At 43.3% G+C, this 26,619-nt stretch overlaps 1 protein-coding gene across 1 annotated transcript; it reads right to left on the bottom strand.

The window, feature by feature from the left end:
* Positions 1-121: 121 nt before the first annotated feature.
* On the bottom strand, positions 122-25,658 carry LOC132823539 (E3 ubiquitin-protein ligase TRIM68-like). Its single transcript, XM_060837484.1, has 4 exons — positions 25,296-25,658; positions 24,094-24,239; positions 22,574-22,596; positions 122-642 (listed from the first exon to the last, which is right to left on the bottom strand). Exons 1-4 carry the CDS (start codon positions 25,656-25,658, stop codon positions 122-124), a joined length of 1,053 nt encoding a protein of 350 aa, XP_060693467.1.
* Positions 25,659-26,619: the final 961 nt, after the last annotated feature.

Here is a 26,619-nt window from a genome sequence, read left to right on the forward strand (position 1 = left end):
TTCTCCAATCTGCAAACAACAGCATCAAAATGTACAACTGGGAACTGGGATACTCCAAGGGGCTTTCTCAAATAATGTTTCTGAAATCAAAAATGAGTTTCCTGAGTCAGAGATATGAGAATTAATTAATCAGTTTTAAGGAATCTTTCCAACAACAAAATGCTGGAAACACAGGTTCAGTGAATGTGGTTTGAAATGTGTGTAAATGTGTCAGTGATTCAGTAATCTGGTGAAATGAGACAGTCCCAGCCTCATAGTCCAACTGGACTCGGACCCTGCTATTTAATGGAAATTTTCGGAGGAATATGGGCTTGTTGTTGTGACAGGCTCTGAGAAAAGTACCAGCGTAAAAGATCAAACACCATGATTTAGTGCTGTTGCCAAGATATGCATTTAGTCCCTGTCTGATAGCATTCCTGCACACAATCCCTATTCCCCAGTTATTACCAGCAGTCTCCACATCCCAGGAATGGGATCCTGAGGAGAAGCTCTGGGAGGAGAGGACTTGGGGATGATTTTTAAATCTTTCTGGGTGAGGTGGATAGGGCTGCTGCTGTTCAGTCCATGTTACTGATCTCAGGTCATGAGACAGAGTCAAGCTGAAGTTTGCTGTCTTTGGATCCAGACTCAATGACCTTTTCCCTAAAGAAGAGAGAAGAGATTGTTTAGACAGAGTTATTCCACTCAGATCAATGAGTGACAGCAGTAGGGTGGGAGTGTAAGTATTTCCCAGATACTGCCAGCCCCTTACTGCCTATTAGACTGGATTCTTCCAATGTTAAATAAAGTCAGAATCCGTGTTAAATAGCAGTATGTGGTCCTAGTCTGTACACTCAGTGCAAACACTGCATTCAAACACACTATAGTGGGCAGTTTAAACGCGATATAGGACTTTGCACATATTCCCTGAGACACAATGATATAGCCACGGGTCCACACCTTAAACATTGGGCAGATGTGGAACATACATCTCCCAGGAGAGTGCCCTGGACTCTCTCCCTCCTATTCTGAACTCCACATTCTGAATACAGCTCAAGTCTGTCATTGAAGCACAGTCTCAGACAGGACTATGGTCATGGTGACAACTGCTTTTTATACAGGGACTTCTGTTGACTTGTGAAGGCCCTTGCTGTCGAACAATCACTTCCTCCATATTTTGCAGAAGGCTAAATTGGTGCTGCTTATCACCTGCTATTTCGTTGGCAATTGTGAGAGGCCTCTGGGAGAGGTAGCTGCCAAAGTCTGGGTAGGATCATCCTTGCTAGGTGTAGGGAGGAGGCCACGAGGTCCTTCAAGCCAGCTCTGCCATTCAATAAGACCATAACCGGTATGATTTTAATGTCAACTCTACATTCCTGCATAATTCCATGATAATCTTACATCCTCTTATAGAGTCATAGAATCATACAGCATGGAAACAGACCCTTCGGTTCAATCAGTCCATGCTGTGCAGGTTTCCCAAACTAAATTAGTCTCACTTACCTACATTTGGTCCATATCCTTCTAAACTTTCCTATCCATGTATCTGTCCAAATATCTTTTAAATGTTACAACTGTACTTTCAATCTACCACTTCCTCTGGCAGTTCATTGCACATTATGACCCACTTCTGCATGAAGACGTTGCTCCTCAGGTCCTTTTGATCAGATCCCCTCCTGGAATTGTTTTCATTGGAGTTTAGAAGATTAAGGGAGACTTAATAGAAACTTACAAGATAATACATGGCTTGGAAAGGGTGGATGCTAGGAAATTGTTACCGTTATGCGAGGAGACTAGGACCCGTGGACACAGCCTTAAAATTAGAGGGGGTCAATTCAGAACAGAAATGCGGAGACAGTTCTTCAGCCAGAGAGTGGTGGGCCTGTGGAATTCATTGCTGCAGAGTGCAGTGGAAGCCGGGACGCTAAATGTCTTCAAGGCAGAGAGATCGATAGATTCTTGATGTCTCAAGGAATTAAGGGCTATGGGGAGAATGCGGGTAAGTGGAGTTGAAATGCCCATCAGCCATGATTGAATGGCAGAGTGGACTCGATGGGCCGAATGGCCTTACTTCCACTCCCATGTCTTATGGTCTTATGCTGAGAATGTGTTGCTGGTTAAAGCACAGCAGGTTAGGCAGCATCCAAGGAACAGGAAATTTGACGTTTCGGGCCAGAGCCCTTCATCAGGAATGGTGAAGGGCTGATGAAGGGCTCTGGCCTGAAACGTCGAATTTCCTGTTCCTTGGATGCTGCCGAACCTGCTGTGCTTTAACCAGCAACACATTCTCAGCTCTGATCTCCAGCATCTGCAGACCTCACTTTTTACTTATGGTCTTATGGTCTTATCTACCTTGATATTTTCTAACAGCTCCAGCAATTCCGCCTCTGTAATGTGTAACTGTTTTCAAGACATCAATATTTATTTGCATGAGTTTCCCAACCTCCATTTCTTTATCCACAGTAAAAACTGATACAAAATATTCATTTAGTATCTCTGCCATCTCCCGGGTTCCACACAGAGGCGGCCTCGTAGATCTTATTCTCTCCCTAGATGCTGTTTTGCTCATAATGTACTTGCAGAACCTCTCTGGATTGAAGTTAACCTTATCTGCTAAGGGTCTCATATTGTCTTTTTGGCCTCTTAAGAATGGCCCGACATGCCTTATACCCTTCAAGAGATCCACCTATAGCTTCATGCAGTGCAAAAAGGCATTTCAGCCCATCAAGCCTACACCAACGTAACTGACACTAAAGATGCACCAATCCTAATTTCCTGCACATGTCCCATATGCTTGAATGTTATGATATTTAAAGTTCTCTTTCTCGTATTTTTTAAAGGTTGTAAGGTTCCGGACTCCACTACTTCCAGGCAGTGCATTCTGAATTCCACTACCCTCTAAGTGAAAATGTTTCTTTCCCAAATCCCCTCTGAGTCTCCTGCCCTTTACCCTAAAACTATGCCCCTTTGTGATCAACCCCTCAACCAAGGGGAACAGCTGCTCTCTATTTACCCTGTCCAAACTCCTCATAACCTGATACACCTCAATCATGTCCCCCTTGGTCTTCTCTGAGGTAACAATCCAACTCTCTCCTCATTGCTCAATTTCTCCATCCCAGGCAACATCCTGGTGAACGTCCTCTAGTGCCACCACATCCTTTCTGTAATGAGGTGACCAGAACTGCACAGTACGCAAGCTGTGGCCTAACCATTGCTGTGACAACACCAACACTACCTCCTTGCTCTTATACTCTGTGCCAGGACTGATGAAAGCAAATGTCTCACATGCCTTCTTAACTATCCTCTTCACATGCCCTGTTGACTTTAGGGATCTGTCAATAATTACCCCAGGATCCCTCTGTTCTTCACAGCTACCCAATGTCAGCCATTTATTAAATACTCCCTCATCTTGTTCCTTCTTCCAAAGTGCATCACCTCAGCACTTATCAAAATTAAATACCATCTGCAACTGGTCTGCCCACCTGATTAACCCATTTATATCTTCCTGTAGTCCTCAACCATATTCTCCACTATTAACCACTCTACCAATCTTGGTGTTGTCTGCGAATTGCTTAACATTCCCTCCATGTTTTAATCTATATAATTTATGCACATAACAAACAATAAGGATTCTTGTGATACACTGTTCTCCAGTCATCCAAACAGCCTTCCAGCAATACCATTTGTGATCTATTACTAAGCCAGTTTCAGATCCAGTTTGTCACGTTTCCCCCATTCCATTTGCTTTAACCTTCTGAATCAATTTCCCATGTGGGATCTTGTCAAAAGCTTTGCTAAAATCCTACAACAATTAAACTGCACTCATCCACATTTCAAAAATTCTAACAAATTTGTTTGGAACTACCTCCCAATGGCAAGGCAATGCTGACTCTTCCTTATTAACTGATGCCTTTTCAAGTGGGTACTTGTTTGCTCCTTCAGAATTTTCTCCAATCGTTTCCCTACCACTGATGTAATTACACTGGTCTGTAATATCCTTGCTCATTTCTACCACCCTCCTTAAAAAGTGGAACCACATTAGCCATCCTCCAGTTCTCTGGCACTATCTCTGTGGCCAGAGAGGAATTAAGAATTTGTGTCAGAGACCCTGCAATTTCCTGCCTTGCCTCTCAAAGCAACCTGGGGTGTAATGTATCTTGGTGAGGGAATTTGTCTGCTTTTAAGCACATCAGAGCCTTCAATACCTCCCCATTTCCTAGGTCACACAGTACAAGTTCCTCACAATCCCTTTGCCTGAATTCTGTGCCTACACTCTCCCTTTCCAGAATGAAAACTGAAGAGAAGTATCCATTAACACATTCCCAATATCCTGCAACTTCACACACAGGCTGCACCCTTGATTCCTAATGGCCCTACTCTTTCCCTTTAATGTATTGATAAAGTTTCTTAGGATTCTCCCTAATGTTGTTCACAAATCCTTTCTCATGTCCCCTGATTGCTCTTGTAATTGCTTTCTAAAATCCCCTTCTGCACTTTCTGGATTTCTCTAGCGCCACAATTGAAGTGCTCACTTTGGGCTTTCTCTGGTTCTTCATCCAGTCCTGAATGTCTGAGATAGCCAGTGTTCTCTGGATTTGTTGCTCCTACGTTTCCCTTGAAATGATATATGTTGGACCTATCCTTTCCCCAACTCCATTTTGAATGCCACTCCCTGCTCCTCTCTAGGTGTACCCACTAGGAGCTGCGGCAAGATTAGATTAGATTAGATTACTTACAGTGTGGAAACAGGCCCTTTGGCCCAACAAGTCCACACTGACCCATTCCCCTACATTTACTCCTTCACCTAATCCTGCTTTATTTTAATAAAATCTGTCTTCCCCAAATTCAAAGCTATCTTTTGCAGGCTATCCTTTTCCTTGAGTAGAACAAATTTAAACTGTTACATGTTATGGTCGCTATCATTAATATGCTTGCCCACTGCAACATTGGCTTCTCTCCCCAGAAACAGACCCAGCACTGCAGTGTCCCTTGTTGGGCCTTCAATGCATTGATACAAAAATCTCCCCCGGATACATTTCAAGCCATCTGCCCCCTCCCCTTAACATTATGACTATCCCACCTTGTGATTTTTTTGGGGCCCAAGGTAAGTTCTCAATTTGCATTGGGAAAATTGAAATCTTCCATTATAATTACCCAATTAATACTCGCTCACACCTCTGTGAATTGTCTACATACTTGCTACTCTATTGCTCACTGACTCTTGTGGGCCATATGTCCATTCCCAGAAAAGTGGCTGCCTGTTAACATTCCTAAGTTTTACCCACTAAGCCTCATTTGAGGGCCTATCCAAGATATCATCTCACCATATTGCAATAATTAGCTCCTTAATCAATAGTGCAACATCATCACCCTTGTTACATCCTCCTCTGTCTCATCTAAAGATCCTATACTCCGGAATGTTGAGTTGCCAGTCCACCCCTTCCCTCAACTATGTTGATGTGATGGCCACAATATCATACTTTCATGTCGAAGAGCGTGGTGCTGGAAAAGCGCAGCCAGTCAGGCAGCATCCAAGGAGCAGCGCCACACTCTTCACTTCTGATCGCCAGCATCTGCAGTCCTCACTTTCTCCTCATTTCATGTGTCAATCTACACTATTAACGCATTGGTCTTACCTATTACACTCTTCACATTAAAGTAAAGACATTGCCTTTCTCTATTGACACTCAACTCACATGTGACTTGCTTCCTTTTTAGTGTCATGATGTGTCTCTGTTTCATTATACTCTGTGTCCCGATCCCCCCTGCTATAACTAGTTTAAATTCCTCCCTACAGCACCAGCAAACCTTCCTACAAGGATATTGGTCCCAACATGTTTCAGATGCAGACTGTCCCATTTGTACATGTCCCATCTTCCCCAAAAATGGTCCCAGTGATCCAGGAATCTAAAACATTCTCTTTTGCACCAACTCCTCAGCCACACATTCAATTGTCCTAGTTTCCTGTTTCTGAACATGGCATTGGGATTAATCCAGAGATTACAACCATTGAGGTCCTGCATTTTAATGAGCTGCCAAGCTCCCTAACTTCTTGATGTAAGACCTCATCCTCACTTTGCCCATATCATTGGTACCAACATATACCACAACCTCTAACTCATCACCCTCTCTTTTCAGGATGCCCTGCAGCCATTCAGTGACATGCCTAACCCTGGCACCAGGGAGACAACACACCATCCTGGGGTCACGTCTTCGGCTGCAGAAGGGCCTGTCTGTCCCCTGACTAAAGAACCCCCTATCACTATTGCTCTTCATTTTTCCTTACTCCCCCACTCATATAATCAAGCCACTTTGCTTAGAAACTTGTCTCTGACTGCGTTCCTCTGAGGTACCAACACCCTGATCAGCTTCCAAAATGGAATACCGGTTAGTAAGTGGAACTCCAAGGACCTCCTGCCTTACCTGCCTGTTCTTTCTGGGATGCATTATGGTCACCCATTCTCTTCTTTGCTCTTGTCCTTCGGGCTTCATTGTGACCACAGCTCTAAGTGTGCTGTCCATGTAACTCTCAGCCTGGTGGATGTGCCACAGTGTCTCCAACCACTTCTCAAGCTCCAAGATCCAGAGCTCCAGCTTCTGCAGCTGGGAGCACTACCTGCACATGTGGTCATCTCAGACACTGACAGCAACCAGGGCTCCCTGCATTTGACATGCAACACATTCTGCTGGCTGCCTTCTCCTGATAGTTCTAAAATTTACAATTAATGCCTTAGACTAGAATTATTAGATTTATTTCTTCAATTTCCTACTCTATCACTAAGGTTGTGAAAAGGTTAACTGCACTAAATTCCCGTAAGGCAATGGCCTCTTATCACTGGACTGTTAATCTAGAGGCCCAGATAATTTGATTAGATCAGAAATTTGATTTGATTAGATCCCCTACAGTATGGAAACAGGCCCTTTGGCCCAGCAAGTCCGCACTGCCCCTCCAAAGAGTAATTCACATTCCCCTACCGTATATTGACCCCTGACTAATGCACCTAACACTATGGGCTATTTAGCTTGGCCAATTCACCTAACCTGCACATCTTTGAATTGTGGGAGGAAACCCACGCAGACACAGAGAGAACGTGCAAACCACACAGACTGTGGGAATAATGTTCTGGAAACCTGGGTTCAAATCCTGCCATGGCAGATGATGGGATTTGAATTCAATAAAAATCTGGAATCAATTGTTGGAAAAACCCATCTTTGTTAACCAATGTCCTTGAGAGAAGCCCAAACTGTCATCCTCACCTGGTCTGGCCTACATGTGATTCCAGATCCACAGCAATGTGGTCAACTCTTAACTGCCCTCTGGGTTATTAGGAATGGACAATTGGCCTAACCAATGATGCAAGAATGAATTTTTAAAAATGACCTTTCCTCTATCATAAGGTCAGAAGTGGGGATGTTGAGCAATGGTTATACAGTGTTCAGCATCATTTGCAACTCCTCAGATACTGAAGTAGTCTGTGTTCAAATGCAACAAGATCAGGACAATATCCACGCTTGGGCTGACAAGTGCCAATTAACATACATGCTGCACAACTGCTAGGTAATGACCATCACCAATAAGAGACAATCTAACCACGTCCCCTTGATATTCAGAAGTGTTACCATAATAGAATACCCCTCTAGCATCCTCCTGGAGGTTATCATTGACCAGAAAGTCAACTTGACTCACCACATAAACACAGTGGCTACAAGAGTAGGTCAGAGGCGAGGGATACTGTGGTGAGTAATTCACCTACTGACTCCACAAAGCCTGTCCACTGTCTGTAAGGTACAAGTCAGGACTGTAATGGAATATTGCCCCCTTCCTGGCTGAGTGTAGCTCCAATAACACTGAAGTAGTGTGACAATATCCAGGACCAAACAGTTTGCTTGATTGGTAGCATATCCACAGCATTCACTCTCCCCACCACCAACACTCAGTTGCAGCAGTGTATACTATCTACAAGATGCATTGGAGAAATTCACCAAAGATCCTCAGACAGTACTTTCCAACCCACGATCATTTCCATCTAGGAGGACAAGGGCAGCAGGTATATGGGAACACTACCCCCTTCAAATTCTCTTCCAAGCTCATTTACCATCCTGACTTGGAAATATATCCCTGTTCCTTCACTGTTGCTGGGTAAAAATCCTGGAATTCCCTCCCTAACGGCATTATGGTTCAACCCACAGCAGGTAGAATGCAACAGTTGAAGATGACAGCTCACCACCACCTTCTCAAGAGTGACTACGGATGGGCACTAAATGCTGAGCCAGCCAGCGACATCCACGTCACACAGATGAATTGAAAAAAAAACTAGGCCAGAATCCCTTGGTAACGAAGAATCAATCTACCTATGCCCTAAAAACATTTAAAAGGTTCTGCATCTACTGCCTTTTGAGGAAGGGAATTCCAAAGACTCTCAACCCTCTGAGATAAAAACAAAGTTTCCTAATTTCTGACTTAAATGGGCAACATCTAATGTTTAAACTCTGACCCCAATTTTAGATTCTCCAACAAGACTCAAGTCCCCTCAGGATTGTAAACTCTTCTAAACTCCAGAGGATACAGACCTAGCCTTTCCTCATAAGACAAATTGCTCATTTCAGCTACTAGTCTCGTAAACCTTCTCTGAACTACTTCCAATGTATAACATCCTTCTATGCATATCGTGACTAGTACTCCACATAGTACTCCAAATGCAGTCTCACCAATGACCTGTATAACTGAAGCATAGTCTCCCTACTGTTGCACACAATTCCCGTTGCAATAAACCATAACATTCTATCAGCTTACCTGATTACTTACTGTATCTGAATACTAACCTTTCTGGATCTCTCTGCATTTCAGAGCTCTCACTATTTAGATAATGTTTCTTTTAACTCTTTCTGCCAAAATTGACAATTTCAGATTGTACACATTGGACTCTATTTGCCAGATCTTCACCCACTCATTTAAACTACTCTTTGTCGACTCATTATGTTCTCTTCACAACTCAATTTCCTATCTACCTTGGTGTCGTCAGCAAATTTAACTCCCATACCTTTGAACCCAACATCCAAATAATTTATATGAATTGTAACTCCCAGCACTAACTCTGTGACACACCACTCATGACATCCTGCAAGCCTGAAAAAGATCCTTTATTTCTATACTCTACTTTTTTCTAACATAAACTCATATGTTACCCTCACATCATGAGCTTTTATTTTCTACAATAATCTTTAATGTGGTGCCTTATCAAATGCCTTCTGGAAATCTAAACATAATATATTCACTGGTTCCCCTTTAACTACAGCACAAGTTACGTTTTAAAAAAAATATAATAAATTAGTTAAACACAATTTCCCTTTGACAAAAACACATCGGTTCTGCCTGATTACTTTGAACTTATTCAAGTGCCCTGTTATAACGTCTTCAAAAATAACATCAACATTTTTCCCTCTGACAGATGGCCTGTAGTTCCTGCTTTCTGCCTCTTTCCCATTTTGAATAAATGAGGTACACTAGCTATTTTCCAAGCTAAAGTAACCTTCCCCGAATCTAATGGGTTTTGGAGAATCAACCATCTCATCAGCTTTAAGACTCCAGAATGAAATTCTTCTGGACGTGGGGACTTGTCAACTCACAGTTCCAACAATTTACTCTGTACTACTTCCCTGGTAATTGTCATTTTATTGAGTGTCTCCCTTCCTTTCAATTCCTGATCTATAGCTACTTCTGGGACAGTTTGAGAAGGCTGATGCAAAATATCCACTCAATTCATCTGCCATCTCTTTATCTTCCATTACTAATTCCCCTGACTCATTTTCAATAGGACCTTCCTTCCAAAGAACTTTTCACTACCTTTCTCTCATTCTCTAATTTTTACCTCCTTATTAGTTTGCTATTATTTTTTTGCTAGAATCCATACAGCATGGGGACAGGCCTTCGGCCCAACAAGTCTGCACCGTCCTTCCGAGGGGTAACCCACCCAGACCCATTCCCCGATATTTTGCCCCTAACTAATACATAATCCCTATTAAACACTCTGGGCAATTTAGCGTGGCCAATCCAGCTAATCTGGACATCATTGTGATTATGGGAGGAAACGGAGGAAACCCATGCAGACACGGGGAGCATGTGCAAACTCCACACAGACAGTCACCCAAGGCTGGAATAGAATCCAGGTCCCTGACACTATGAGGCAGCAGTGCTAACCACTGAGCCACCATGCTGCCCCAATTAATCAGTCCAATATTCTGACCTATCACCTATCATTGCATGATTATATGTTTTTCTTTGTGTTTTGTTCTATTTTTGACTTTTCTAATTAACCACTTATAATGATCCATATCTTAGAATAGCTCTTACTTGTTAAAATTTATTGGAATATCTATTCTGTGCTTTCTTAAATATTGCCTTCAATGTTTGCCACTGTATCTCTATTGACCTATCCCCTAACCTGAATTGCACGTTCACTTTCACCAGCTCTGCTTTCATGCTTTCTTAATTGCGCTTGTTTAAGTTCAAAATAGTAACCTTGGACCTACTCTTCTCTCCCTTAAACTGTATGTAAAATTCAATTATATTGTTATGGTCACTGCTACCCAGGACTGCTCTCACTATGAGGTCAATACATAATCCTATCTTATTGGTTAAAACAAGGTCTAGTATTGCCTGCCCTCTGATTGGCACCATAACATGCTGGTTGAAGAAATTGTCTACCTAATATTCAATGATTTCCTCATCTATACAACTTTTTTCTTCAACTGTCTTTTTCAGTCTTTTCTAGTTAAAATTCCACATGAATTTCTCTGTAATCTTTTGCCAAGATCCTAATATTTCTTCCTTGATGCCTTGTCCTACTAAGTGGTTATTATTAGGTGAAAGTGAGGACTGCAGATGCTGGAGATCAGAGTCGAAAAGTGTGGCACTGGAAAAGCAGAGCAGGTCAGGCAGCATCTGAGAAGCAGGAGAGTCAATGTTTCAGGCATAATCAGGAATCAGCGCTTTATTGGTTACTATTAGGTGCCTATACACAACTTCCACAAGTGACCTCTTGATTTGAATATTCCTCATGTCTACCCATATTACTTCTATAACTTGATTTCCTGAACTCAGTCATCCTTCTCTATTGTGCTAATATTGTCTCCAATGAAGCCACTCCTCCTCGTTCTCTGTCCTTCCTACTTATTTATCTCAATTTGGGCAATCAGTTCATTTGTTTTGTTTCAAATACTTTGTGCATTCAAATACGATGCCTTAAGTTTTGACTGACCAGCTCGAAGTTATTGTTGGTTTGGTTTTAGCAACATTGAAGGACAGATTGAATCTTTTCTATGCAGAATTGAAGAGATTGAGAAAGGCTGGAAAATCTGGTGCAGAGTGGTCAACGACACTCAGTGTAGGTCATGTCTTTCTCTGGTGGTCAGTATTGCAATAGAGCACTATGATTAGATTAGATTACTTACAGTGTGGAAACAGGCCCTTCGGCCCAACAAGTCCACACCGACCCACCGAAGCACAATCCACCCATACCCCTACATTTACCCTAACACTACGGGCAATTTAGCATGGCCAATTCACCTGACCTGCACATCTTTGGACTGTGGGAGGAAACCGGAGCACCCGGAGGAAACCCACACAGACACGGGGAGAACGTGCAAACTCCACGCAGTCAGTCACCTGAGGCGGGAATTGAACCCAGGTCCCTGGCGCTGTGAGGCAGCAGTGCTAACCACTGTGCCACCGTGCCGCCTATGGGAATTCCCTCCACTCCATTCTGTGGGTTCAATCAGAGGGACTTTCGATCAAATGCTCATGTCCTTCAAACAGCTGAATCAAGCAGCCTGGTCAAACTCTGGGCAACCAACAATGATGGATTGGACATGGTCCCGATGGCTGAAAAGTGTCTACCTCTATTCCCTCAACTCACAAACGGCCAACATTCCAGGGAAGGAAAAAAAAGCTACAAGGCCACTCAGGAAATCACCATGAGTTCGTGTAACATTGACTTTAATGGCTGGAGGGAGCTTGATACCAATTGTCCATCGGGAGGATGACCTGTCTGTCAGGCTATAGCATGCTCCAAATCTGGATGCCTTCATGAGGAAGGAGGACGTTTGCAGAAAGGAAATAAAAGGAAGGAAACTCTGCATTCCCAATCCCATTGGCCTGTGGGATTTCCTACCCCTATATCCAAAGGTCTGTGGGACAATCACATGAGATAACCCAGAAGAGACAGATCTCATCCACAAACTAAGGGGGAGCTGATGATGATGATGATGACTACTTGATTAAAGCCTCCAACAATTTACACAATGTCAGTGAACATACAGTTTCAAATTATAATTAAGGTGTTTATCTATACAATAAATTATTGCTCTCTGTTCATTTTCTGAGTTTATCAAAACCCCCTGCAGCCTTGGAGGACCAATTCAGAGATATGAGGGGGGATTAGGTGCAGGAACTTGAATTCCTAGTACTGAAACATAAACAATTTGATAGGTAATCTAGATTGTTCAATACAAATTAAATTTAGTGTAATCCTTCTTTAATAGTAACAACATACCTTGGGGTATTCCAGCTATGCTGCAAAGCTGAGTCGATGTCTGGAGATTGTTGCCTGTGACAGGGGCTTTCCAAGAGTTATTGGGTGTGAAAGGAGATACATTTGATGTGTCCATGTGTTCAGGGGAAGCTGGCACTATAAACAAAACACATGGTGATTGGGTTAGGGCTAGGATTAGGGTTAGAAGGTCCAGCCTCTTTCACATCACTCAGTAGTGGGTGCACAGCAATACTCTGACTTCTGATACAATGCAGTATTTCCTTTCATGCTATCATTGTACAACAAAATGAGGTGTCTGGATTCCATTTAATTAAAGATCTCTGGTGGCCTTAGTTATAGTCTAATGAGTGCAGACATTACAGAGCTATCCCTACATATCTCTTGTGTTCCAGCTGCTACAATGCGGTGTGACCGGGTCACACGATGGCATACAGGTACAGGCTTATCTACCTGCTGGGTCTAATAAAGGAACTTCACTCTTAAAGTGACAACACTACAGTTTATAAGTTCCATCCATTTATTTTCTTACATTACAACATAGACGATGTTCAAAATATAAACTTAGATCTTTGCATTGACCAAAGATTGAGAAAGACAATTTGGTTTATCTTTTACTGTACTGTTTAATGATACTAGCATGCCCCATAAAAGACACCTTGATTCTTTACCTGGCTCAAGGGGTTTTGCTGTGGTCATTCTGGGAGGGACAGTGTCCCTTTAAGAGACACTCTGACAATGTGTAACTCCCCCCATTGTTACACACCCTGGACTGAGCTGGGTGAAACTCTGGCCTATTCCAGTGAGGAATGTTTAACGCAGATGTCCCTTGGCGCTTAAGATGGATCTCAGGTTCTTGATTCACACACACACACGGAGCAGACGTTAAAGTTCAGGAGTATTCCCAGTTGTATGAACAGAACTAACCCACCCCGTTCTCATTCCCTTAGATTGGAGAAAAGTTGTACATTCTTACTGATGATTCCCAGTAGGGCTGAGTGGTACTTTTCCCATCCATTCAACTTCTTCTGGAGGTGTCTAGATATATTGGACAGGTTCAGGGCAATCACAGGAATATCTGGCACTGTGCCTCTCTGAGTCTCAGACAATCTGGGATTGAAGGCAGAGAATGGTTTGATCAGTCGGACTTTTCAGGTCAGAACTGAAAGAGTAATGAGTAGTCAAAGCAACCATCTGTCCTCCTTCTAATGTTCGTACTGACATCCCACAGCAACCCATCCTGAAAATGTCAGAATCCTTGCAGTCAAAATGACCTTCACATAAACCGAAATGGTGAGGCTTCAGTAAAAGCACAATATTAGGGAGTTAGGAAGCAAGTAGGACCTCAAAGATTGTGATCTCAGGATTATCACCGGCATCATGCACTAGTCAAAGTAGAAGTAGCAGGATATATCGGATGAATAAGTGGCTGGGGAGGGGGTACAAGGGGGAAGGTTTCAGATTCCTGGGGCATTGGAAACAGTTTTAGGGGAGATGGGACCAATAAAAGCTTTCCGGGTTATATCTGGACAGGACAAGTATTTACTAGTGTGGCTGGGGAGGATTTAAATTAAAATGGCAGGGGGATGGAATCCTATACTGGGAGAGAGGAGAGGGAAACAAGTACAAAAAAACAAAAGACAGAACAAGAAATAATGAAAGTGATGGGTAGACAATTCAATGGCAAGAATCAAACAGGGCGACAGTGCAAAATCATGTGAAGAGGTCTAAAAATGTCAAGAAGACAAGACTTAAGGCTTTGGTCTTAATGTGCAGAACATTTACAATCTGATGGATGAATCAGTGATGCAAACGGATATAAGTGGATATGATATAGCTGGGATAGCGGAGACTTGGCTGCAGAGTGATCAGGGATGGAAAATGAATACTCAGGGCCATTCAGGTTTTAGCAAGGCACGACAAACAGGAAAAAGAGGTGGGATAGCTGAAATAACTGCAAAGAGGACAGAATCCTGTCACCCAAGTGATTTGATTTGATTGATTTATTGTCACTTGTGCCTAGGTACAGTGAAAATCTTTGTTTATGAGCAGTACAGGCAGGTAAGACCATATGACATAGGAGCAGAAATTAGGCCATTCAGCCCATTGAGTCTGCTCTGCCATCCAATCATCACTGATACGTTTCTCAACCCCATTCTCCTGCTTTCTCCCCATAACTCTTGATCCCTTTGATACTCAAGAACCTATCTATCTCCGTCTTAAATATACTCAATGACCTGGCCTCCACAGTTTTCTGCAGCAATGAATTCCATAGATTCACCACCCTAGTTGAAGAGGTTTCTCCTTACTTCTGGTCTAAAAGGTCTTCCCTTTACTCGAAGGATATGTTCTTGGGTCCTAGTCTCTCCTACCAATGGAAACATCTTCCCAACATCCACTCTGTCTAGGCCATTCAATATGCTGTATGATTCAGTTAGATCCCCCCATATCTTTCCAAACTCCATCGAGTATAAACCCAGATTCCTCAACATTCCACATATGCTAATCTGGGATCATTCTTGTAAAACTCCTCTGAATATGCTTCAGGGGCCACTCCATGCTTCCTGAGACATGGGGCCCAAAACTACACACACAATACTCCAAATGAGGCCTGACCAGAGCCTTATTGAGCATTAGAAGTACTTCCCCCACTTTTATATTCAAGTCCTCTCAAAATAAATACCACATTGCATTCCCCTTCCTAACTACTGACTCAACCTGCAAGTTTATCTTGAGAGAATCCTGGACTAGAATTCCCAAGACTCTTTGCACTTCAGATTTCTGAATTTTCTCCCCATTTAGAAAATAGTCTATCCCTCTATTCTTTCTAGCAAAGTGCATGACCTCACACTTTCCCACATTGTACTCTACCTGCCACTTCTTTGCCCACTCTCCTAACCTATCCAAATCTTTCTGCAGCCTCCCCCCTCCTCAATGTTACCTGTCCCTCTACCTATGCTTTGTATCATCTGCAAACCTAGCCAGAATGCCCTTAGTTTCTTCATCAAGATCGTTAATGTATAAAATGAAACGTAGTGGTCCCAACACTGAGCCTTGCAGAACACCACTTGTCATCAGCTGCCATCCTGAGTAGGACCCTTTTATCCCCACTCTGCTTTATGTCAGACAGCCAAGCTTCAATCCATGCTAGCATCTTGCCTCTAACACCATGGGCCCTTATCTTACTCAGTAGCCTCCTGTGCAGCACCTTGTCTAATGCCTTCATGAAGTCCAGCTCGATAACATCCATTGGCTCTCCTTGGTCTAATCTGCTCGTTACTTCGTCAAAGAATTCTAGCAGATTTGTCAGGTATGACCTCCCCTTGATGGAACCTTGCTGACTTTGCCCTATTTTACCATACACTTCCAAGCATTCAGAAATCTTATCCTTCACAATGGATTCCAGGATCTTACCCAGAATTGAAGTTAGGCCAATAAGTCTGCAATTTTCTGTCTTTTGCCTTACTCTCTTTTTAAACAGTGGTGTCACATTAGCGATGTTCCAGTCCTGTGGGACCCTAACTGATTCTAACTATTCCTGGAAGATCACCACTACCACTTCTGCCATCTCTTCAGTTGTCTCTCTTAGAACTCTGGGGTGTTGTCCATCTGGTCCAGATGATTTATCCACCTTCAGGCCATTCAGTTTTTCTAGCACCTTCTCCTTGGTAATGGCCAACATACTCAGCTCTGCCTCCTCACTCCCTTGAATGTTTGGGATATTACTCATGTCTTCCAACATGAAGACTTATGTGAAGTTCTTCAGCCATTTCCTTGTTCCCCATTACTATCTCTCCAGCATCATTTTCCAGTGGCCCAATGTCCACTTTTGCTTCTCTTTTGCCTTTACATATCTGAAGAAACTCTTACAGTCTTCCTTCATATTACTGACTAGCTAACCCTCATATTTAATCTTCTTCCGCTTTATTTCTTTTGTTGTTGCCCTCTGTTGTTCAGAGAACAAAGAACATAGAACATGACAGCACAGTAGAGATCCTTCAGCCCTCGGTGTTACGCCAATCTGTGAAATAAATCTGAAGTCAAGATTAGAGTGGTGCTGGAAAAGCACAGCAGGTCAGGCAGCATCTGAGGAGCAGGAAAATCAATGTTTTGGGCAGGAGCCCTTCATCAGATTCCTGATGAAGGGCTTTTGCCCGAAATGTCGATTTTCCTGCTCCTTGGATGCTGCCTGACCTGCTGTACTTTTCCAGCACCACTCTAATCTTGACTCTAACCTCCAGCATATGCAGTCCTCACTTTCGCCCGAAATAAATCTGAAGCCCATCTAACCTATACTATTCCATTATCATTCATATTTTTATCTAATGACCATTTAAATATCCGTAAAGTTGGTGAGTCTACTACTGTAATAGGAATGGCATTCCACACCCTTACTGCTCTCTGAGTAAAGAATCTACCTCTAACATCTGCCCTACATCTATCACTCTCACTGTACATTGTATCTAACCCTCTGATCATCTTGTATGTTTCTATTAAGTCCCATCTCCACCTTCTTCTCTCTAACGAAAACAGACTCAAGTCCCTCAGCCTTTCCTCATAAGATCTTCCCTCCATGCCAGGCAAACCTTTCCAATGCTTACACATCCTTCCTATAATGCAGCGACCAGAACTGTATGCAATATTCCAAGTTTGGCGGCACCGGAGTTTTGTACAGCTGCAACATGACGTCATGGCTCCGAAACTCTATCCCTCTACTAATAAAAGCTGACACATCATACGCCTTCTTAACAACCCTATTAACCTGGGTAGCAACTTTCAGGGATCTATGTACATGGACACTGAGATCTTCTGTTCATCCACACTACTAAGAATCTTACCATTAACCCAGTACTCTGTGTTCCTATTATTCCTCCCAAAGTAAATCATCTCATACTTTTCTGCATTAAACTCCATTTTCCACCTCTCAGCCTAGCTCTGCAGCTTATCCATGTTCCTCTGTAACCCACAACATTCTTCAGCACTGTCCACAACTCCACCAACCTTAGTGTCATCCGCAAATTTCCTAATCCATCCTTCTGCGCCCTCATCCAGGTCATTTATAAAAATGACAAACAGCAGGGACCCCAAAACAGATCCTTGTGGTACGCCACTAATAACTAAAGTCCAGGTTGAACATCTCCCATTAACCACCAGCCTCTGTCTTCTTTCAGCTAGCTAATGTCTGATCCAAACCACTAAATCACCCACAATTCCATGCCTCCGTATTTTCTGCAATAGCCTACCATGGGGAACCTTGAAATCCATATACACCACATCAACCCCTTTACCCTCATTGACCTGTTTGGTCACCTTCTCAAAGAACTCAGTAAGGTTGGGAGTCACAGCTTACCCTTCACAAAACCGTGTTGACTATCCTTAATCAATTTTTTTCCTTTCTACATGATTATAAATCCTGTCTCTTCTAATCTTTTCCAACACTTTACACACACCCAAAGTAAGGCTCACTGGTCTATAATTACCAGGGTTGTCTCTACTCTCCTTCTTAAACAAGGGGACACCATTCGCTATCCTCCAGTCTTTTGGCACTATTCCTATAGACAATGTGACATAAAGATCAAAGCCAAAGGTTCTGCAATTTCCTCCCTAGCTTCCCAGAGAATCCTAGGATAAATCCCATTTGGCTCAGGGGACTTACCTATTTTCACACTTTCGAGAATTGCTAACACCTCCTCCAAAGTAACCTCAATCCTGTCTAGCCTAATAGCTTGTATCTCGGAATTCTCCTCGACAATATTGTTTTTTCCCACTGTGAATATTGACAAAATATATTCATTTTGTGCCTCTTCTATCTTCTAGCACTCCACGCACAATTTCCCATTACTGCCCTTGACTGGCCTTAATCTTACTGTTGTCATTCTTTTATTCCTGATATAGCTATAGAAAGCTTTACGGTTTTCCTTGATCCTAGCTGCCAAAGACTTCTTATGTCCCTTCCTGTCTCTTCTTAGCTCTCCCGTTAGGTCTTTCCTGGCTAACTTGTAACTCTCAAGCACCCTGAGCCTTCATGCCTCATCTTTGCATAAGCCTCTTTCCTCCTCTTAACAAGAGATTCAACTTCTTTAGTAAACCACAGTTCCCTCCCTGCCTAACAGAAACATACTTATCAAGGCCATGCAGTTGCTGTTCCTTGAACAAGCTCCACATTTCAATTGTGTCCACCCCCCGCATTTCTTTCCCCATCTTATGCATCTTAAATCTTGCTTAATTGCATCATAATTGCCTTTCCCCCAGCTATAACTCTTGCCCTGCAGTATATTCCAATCCCTTTCCATTGCTAATGTAACCGAATTGTGGTTACTATCACCAAAGTGCTCACCTACCTCCAAATCTAACACCTAGCTCAATTCGTTCCCCAATACCAAATCCAATGTGCCCTCATCCCTTGTTGGCCTGTCTACATACTGTGTCAGGAAACCCTCCTGCACACATTAGACAAAAACTGACCCATCTAAAGTACTCAAACTATAGATTTTCCAGTCAATGTTTGGAAAGTTAAAGACCCCATAACAACTACCCTGTTACTTTTGTTCCTAACCAGAATCATCTTTGCAATCCTTTCCTCTACATCTCTGGAATTTTTCGGAGGCCTATAGAAAACTCCCAATAGGGTGACCTCTCCTTTCCTGTTTCTAACATCAGCCCATACTACCTCAGTAGACAAGTCCTCATCAAATGTCCTTTCAGCCACTGTAATACTGTCCTTGACTAACAATGCCACACCTCCCCCTCTTTTACAACCTTTCCTGATCTTACTGAAACATCTAAATCCCGGAACCTGCAACAACCATTCCTGTCCCTGTTCTATCCATGTCTCCGAAATGGCCACAACATCGAAGTCCCAGGTACCAACCCATGCTGCAAGTTCACCCACCTTCTTCTGGATGTCTCCTGTCATTAAGGTAAACACACTTCAAACCAACTTCCTACCTGTCGGTATACTCCTGTGACCTTGAAACCTTATTTATGACCTCACTACTCTTAACCTCCTGTACACTGCAGCTGCAGTTCAGGTTCCCAACCCGCCCTGCTGAATTAATTTAAACTCTCACGAAGAGCATTAACGAATATCACCGCCCCCCTCCCCCCCCACCAGGATATTGGTACCCCTCTGGTTTAGCTGCACACCATCCCGTTTGTAGAGGTCCCAACTATCCCAGAATGAGCCCCAATTATCCAGGTATTCAAAACCCTCCCTCCGACACCTTCCCTGTAGCCACATGTTAACAACTCTGTTTGTTTGAGCTCTAAGCTTCCACCTGAGCTCCTTGAATTTCTACTTTACACCCTCAGCCCTTTTCCTATCTATGTCATTGGTGCCTATGTGTACCATGACGTGGGGCTGCTCTACCTCCCAATTAAGGATCCTGAAAACACAATCCGAGACATCACAGGCCCTGGCACCTGGGAGGCAACACACCAACCGTGAGTCTCTCTCGTTCCCAAAGAACCTCCTATCTGTCCCCCTAACTATGGAGTCCCCAATGACTAATGTTCTGCTCCTTTCCCCACTTCACTTCTGAGCAACAGGAGTAGACTGGTAAGTCGATCCCCCTGACAGTATCCAAAACAGTATACCTGTTATTGAGGGGAACGGCCACTGGGGATCCCTGCACTGTCTGCCTGTTCTCTTTCTGTTGCTTGACTATAACCCATCTACCTTCTACCTGTACCTGAGGTATGACTACCACCCTATAACTCGTCTCAATTACACCCTCAGCCTCCAGAATGATCCAAAGTTCATCCAGCTCTGGCTCCAGTTCCCAAACGTGGTTTCCGAGGAGCTGGAATTGGGTGCAGTCAGTGGGAATGCTAGGGTGATGACCCTTACCTTCCACAATCTACAGAAGGAGCATTCAACTGCCCTAATATTCCATTCCCACTGTTCTGAATTTCCAATCAGACTATTGAGAAAAAAAAAACTAGTAACCTTACTGAATTGGCGCACAGTATTTTTTTTTGGTTTGAGGAGGAGGGTGGGTGGGAGACACTGCCTTAGTCGTGTGTCAGATAAAGCAACTGCCCATATATTACCTCACTTATTCTGCTATCCTGTCTGCTCCTGCTCAGTGGACCTCCACTATATATTAATGATTTAGATGAAGGACCTAAATGTAATTTCCCAACGTTTGCAGATGACACGAAGCTGGGTGAGAGGGCCAACTGTGAGGAGTACACAGAGACGGTTCACTGATTTGGACAAGTTGTGTGAATATGTAAATACATGACCAATGAAATATAATGTGGATAAATCTGAGATTATCTACTTTGATAGAAAACACAGGAGGGAAGATTATTGTCTGAATATGATATATCAGGAAAGGGAGAGGCACAACGAGACCTGAGTGTTTTTGTACAACAGTAACTGAAATTAAGCATGCATGTGCAGTAAGTGGTGAAGGAGGCAAATGGCATGTTGACTGTACTCGCAACAAGGTTTGAGTACAGGCGCAGGGGTGTCTTGCTGTGATTATACAGGACTTTGGCGAGACCACAGCTGGAATATTGTGTGTAATTTTGGTCTAGGAGAAAGTGAGGACTGCAGGTGCTGGAGATCAGAGCTGAAAAATGTGTTGCTGGAAAAGCGCAGCAGGTCAGGCAGCATCCAAGGAACAGGAGAATCGACGTTTCGGGCATAAGCCCTTCTTCAGGAATGGCTTTGAAGAAGGGCTTATGCCGAAAAGTCAATTCTCCTGCTCCTTGGATGCTGCCTGACCTGCTGTAATTTTGGTCTCCTTGTCTTAGGATAGATGCTCTGGTTATGGAGGGAATGCAACAAAGATTTACCGGACTGATCCCTGGGATGTAAGGAGTCTGTATCAGTTACAATTACGTCAAAGAGTGTGGTGCTGAAAAGGCAAAACCAGTCAGGCAGCATCTGAGGAGCAGAAGATTCTACGTTTTGAACATAAGTTCTTCATCAGGAATGAAGAGCTCATTCCTGATGAAGAGCTTATGCTCGAAATGTCAATTCATCTGCTCCTCGGATGCTGCCTGACGTGCTGTGCTTTTGCAGCACCACACTCTTGACTCTGGTCTCCAGCATCTGCAGTCCTCACCTTCTCTCAGTTAGAACCGTATACACTGACCCTAGAAGGATAAGGGGAGAATATCATAGAAACCCAAAAAGTTCTAACAGGACTACACAGGGTAAATGTAGCAAGGATGCTCCTGATAACCAGGGAGTCCAGAACAAGGTCACAGTCCAAGGATACTGAGCAGGCCATTTAAAACAGAGATGAAGAGAAATGTCTTCACTCAGAGAGTAGTGAGCCTGTGGAATTCTCTGGCACAGAGAGTGGATGAAGCCGAAACACTGAATGTTTTCAAGGAAGAGTTATATATATATTTCTGGTGGCTAAAGGGATCAAGGGGTATGGAGAGAAAGCAGGAACAAGGAATGGAGTTAATGATGAGCCATGATCATATCAAATGGTGGGGCAAGCTCAAAGGGCTGAATGGCCTACTCCCCTGCACCTATTTTCTAACAGATGTATTGAGATTGCTGACAGGTAATGCTTACAGGTGTGAAGAGAAGACTTTGGTAATGGAAAGAATTTCCATCTGGGGTTTAGCTCAGGTCAAAAGAAATGCTGAGGTTGTAAACATTTTGGTTCAGCCTTAGGTAGTAACCAGGAAAGGGGTTTGAACGAATGCCTAAGGAATGGAGTCTGTAGTATGGGCCAAGTAAAATGGCTTCTTAATGTCTGATCGGAGGTAGTTGTGCTCATTTGAGTCTGGATATTGAATTTGTAGAGTAAAAATTCAGAAATAGTGGAGAGTGGAGAGAGCTGGTAGGGAGGTTGAACTGAGTTTTGCCAGTGTATGGGTAGAATCTCCCAATTCTCACAAGCTGTCTGAGCCAGTAACCCCTCAAACCATAGTGAAGTATCACTTTATATTCCCATTGTGTGAAAGCACCGTCTCTGGGAAAGGTGCTAAGATGTGATTCTACTTCCTGTCTGCTCCCAGATGAAGGGAAAGGTTTCCTATCAGCAGCAGCTATTGAATGACTGAGAGGAACTTACCTGGAAAGGAGCTGCTTCGAATTCTGTGAATAAAGAGAGGAGATCAAATCAATCATTGAATAAAGCAACCAACTAATGGAACTAAACAGTGAATTTGGGATGGAGGGGAAAGAATTCAGAATGGAACAGTAGATGGGGATAGACCCAGGAATGAGAAACAATCCCACATTTCACGATAGTCCATCCTTGGATAGTATCAACACGCGAAGGACAGGGACTTAGAGTACACCAAAACACCAAGGGCAGGACCAAGGGGTAGATCCAGTGCTGGGCCCCAACCAGTTTACCCTCCCACCAGCCTCACAGAAACTCTGTATTCCCCGGCCCTGGTCCTGTTTAAATTGAAGATGTACCTGAACAAAGAAGGCAGGGTCTTTCTGTACCAGGTTCTGGGTTTCCCTGTCTATTAATGTTATCAGATCCATCCTCTTTTTTAAGGCTTTAGAACAGCTTCTAATCTTTGAGAGAATGCGGAGACCCTCCTCATCAATTAGTGACAATGTGGATGCTTCACCTTCTTCCAGTCTTCTCCTCCATTTAGAGAAGATCTTCTGTAGACTTCCTTTCAGTTCATTGATTTGTGTCTGAAACCAAAGCCAACTCTCATTACAAACAGCCCTTCCTCAAAGCCATTACCCTGAGAACATGGGACATGTCAGGGACATGTCAGCTATTTTTGAATATTGCCGCATCACTGTTAAAGATAAATAAGCTGTGGGGGTGGGGCAGGGTGGTTTCTACTGGGGGGAAAACTCCTTGTATCCTAGGTAGTTTCACCAGTGTTACCTTGAGTTCTGAACTCCCACGAATTAAGTTATGAGGAGAGTTTATACAAACCAGGATTTTATGTACTAAAATTTAAGAAGTTAAGGAGTGAATGGGTTGACCTTACAAAGTTTTAAGGTGAGATGAAAGTGTAATAGAGAGAAATATTTCTATTGGTTAAGGAATGTAGGATGATGGGATATCAACCTTTTGGGAGTGAACTTTAGAAACACACAGCATGGTAAACATTTGGAACTCAAACCTGAAAACAGTAGATGGTGCTACCTCAATTGTTAATTTTAAGTTTGAGATTAACAGGACTCTATCAATCAGGGCCATTAGGAGTTTGGGGCGATGGTATGAAGATGGAGTCAGGCACAGATCAGCATCTCACTGAAAGGCAGAAATTGGACAAGCCCTCATTTCTTGGCGGCACAGTGTCTAGCACTGCGACCTCACAGCGCCAGGGACCTGGATTCGATGCCAGCCTCGGGCGACTGTTTGTGTGGAGTTTGCACATTCTCCCCGTGTCTGTGGGTTTCCTCCAGGTGCTCCAGTTTCCTCCCACAACCCAAAGATGTGCAGGTTAGGTGAATTGGCCATGCTAAATTGCCCATAGCATTCAGGGATGTGTAGTTTAGGTACATTAGTCAGGGATAAATGTAGAGTAATAAGGTAAGGTTACTCTTTGGAGGGTCGGTGTGGATGATTTGGGCCAATGGGCCTGTCTCCATACTGTAGGGATTCGATGATACCTGGCTGCAGGTTTCAGAGTGAACCCAGTTCCAGTTCCACTTTTCCCTACCTGTATTTCAGCTTCATGTCTCTCTAAGTCTTGCTGTTTGCTGGAACAATTCTGCTGGATTCCTTGAAGCTTTTCAACCTCTGCCTGCAATTCTTTCTGGAAAGGCATTTAGAAAGTGTTCAGAAAGGGATTCAAACTGGAGTATAAAAGAGAAACGATTCACTTCCAGGAGTAACCTGATCAGTTGTGGATAGAAACAGAATCACGGAATGGTTACAATACAGAATTTTCCTTCTATTCATTCATGAGGTGTCGGTGTCACTGGCTGTGCCAGCACTTATTGCCCATTCAGAGATGAGAATGTGGTGCTGGAAAAGCACAGCAGGTCAGGCAGTATCTGAAAAGCAGGAGAGTTGGTGTTTCAGGTATTCCTGATGAAGGGGTGATGCCCATAACGTTGACTCTCCATCTGTTTGAATGCTGCCTGACCTGCTGTGCTTTTCCAGCACCATCCTTTTTGCCTCTGACTTTCCAGCATCTGCAGTCCTCACTTTCTCCTTTATTGCCCATTCAAGTCCCTACAGATGTATTCTCTTCTACGGCTCTCAGTAATGCGCTGCTCCCCGCCGTGTACAAATTTAATAATATCTCTCTCTGTCTCACACGTGCACAGACACAGACACATAAATGCATGCACACAAGTACGCACACACAACCTGCTTCTTTTCACAGTAACACACTGGGGGTGCGAGGGGAAAACCAGACAGATTCAGATGCACCAACATCTCTCAATCAACAATTCCTTTGTGCTTTTGGGGTATTTTCACCCACTGAGATTCCCCCATGCGTCTTCCCTCGCTCCCACCCAACACTGATGGCCTTCTACTTGTTACTCAGAGGACAGAATCCGCCAGTGTAACACAGTATCTGACATGTACTGCTCTACAGCCCTGAGTCAAGGAGTGCTGATGCTAGTGGGGCAGTCTCAGTTTCACTTCAGCGTCCAGTGCCCCTTCTAGTGCCCAGCCCGTTCTCTCAGGATGTAAGAGAAAGAGGATAAAGCAAATCTGACTTACAAAAAAACCAATCAGCTGTAAACCAAGGCTAATAAAAAAATCACTGGATTAATTCAGCATCATCAATAATCTGTTTTAATTATTGCTAATCATCAGGAAGATCACTGCCATTAATAGCAAGAATTGTATCACTCACCTGAATAGAGGCTTGTGTCTGTTCCAGGCCCTGCAGTGTATGGGACTTATGTTTACCCAGTATTATACAGCTACTACATAAACTTATAGCATCATCTTTACAGTAGAACTGAAAGAGTTCCTTATGGTCAGGACATTGTCTGCTCGAAAGGTCAGCTACAGGTTCAATAAGGATGTGTCCATTAGAGGCTGGTTTGAGCAGATGTGGTTGCAAATGAAAAGCACAAAGTGAAGCTTCACATTTTAAACATGTCTTTGCAGCTGGTGTTGAATTCTCAATACAGTAGTCACACAAAATGTAACCCAAATCAACAAAAGGCTGTGAACTGTTGAATCGTTCCACCATGTTACAGTCTGCGGACATTCTCATCAAACTGGGGCTGACCTTGAAGTTCTGGCAACCTAAATATCCAAATTTCCCCAAATAATTTCAAACAGAAACTGTGCTCATAGTAAATGTTCCAGTACACACGGCGACGCCACTCTGCTTCGGAACTTTGAGATGTATCTGCAGCATCAGTAGCAGAGGCTTCACACAGCAACACAGAGAGTGAGAAACGTGGATGGAAAATGAATCCCTTATAAGGATTTAGAGCATTGAGAGACAGTGTTACTTTCAGTTTCATGATTAAGGATGAGGCATAATTCAGAACCAATGTGGGTGGCGCAGTGGCTCAATGGTTAGTACTGCTGTCTCACAGCGCTGGGGTTTCACCCAGCCTCGGGCGACTGTCTGTGTGAAGTTTGCATATTCTTCCTGTGTCTGCATGGACTTCCTGTGGGTGCTCTGGTTTCCTCCCACAACCCAAAGGTAGGCAGGTTAGGTGAATTGGCCACGCTAAATTGCCCATAGTGTTCAGGGATGTGTAGGTTAGGTGTATTATTCAGGGGTAAATGTGGGGTAGTCAAGGAATGGGTCTGGATGGGTTACTCTTTGAAGGAATGGTGTGAACTTGTGGGCCAAATAGCCTGTTTCCATGCTGTAAAGATAGCATGAACATCAGAAAAATGAGATGGCAATGTTGCAATGACTCATTTGTTGTCACCGTAACTTCAGGGACACGCTCACCACACTTGCAGTGCCCGTTATTTTGCTGCATCGAAAAGAAAAAGGTAAATAAAATGAATCATATTTGAGCAAAACAATTCTTCAAATGCTTTAAAATAATTCAAGTATTGGGCTTGGGATTTGTTCATTGCTCATTGTTCACTCCAAACAGTTGTGTCGCATTGTTGTTCACTCTCCCTGGAATTTAGGGAGTAACGAATGATTGGGAGAGATGTAGTGATTGCTAGTGAATGAGGGAGCAAGGCTGAGTTCAGTT

This window comes from Hemiscyllium ocellatum, chromosome 16 (genome assembly GCF_020745735.1).
Source record: "Hemiscyllium ocellatum isolate sHemOce1 chromosome 16, sHemOce1.pat.X.cur, whole genome shotgun sequence".
NCBI classification, from domain to species: Eukaryota; Metazoa; Chordata; class Chondrichthyes; order Orectolobiformes; family Hemiscylliidae; genus Hemiscyllium; species Hemiscyllium ocellatum.

Coding starts and splice junctions, on each gene's coding strand:
- LOC132823539 (XM_060837484.1), bottom strand. CDS start 25,658: ATGTCCGCAGACTGTAACATGGTGGAACGATTCAACAGTTCACAGCCT. Junction 22,597..24,093: donor ACTCTGAAACCTGCAGCCAG/GTATCATCGAAT, acceptor CTTTATTCACAG/AATTCGAAGCAGCTCCTTTC. Junction 643..22,573: donor TCGAAGCAGCTCCTTTCCAG/GTAAGTTCCTCT, acceptor TCTCTTCTTTAG/GGAAAAGGTCATTGAGTCTG.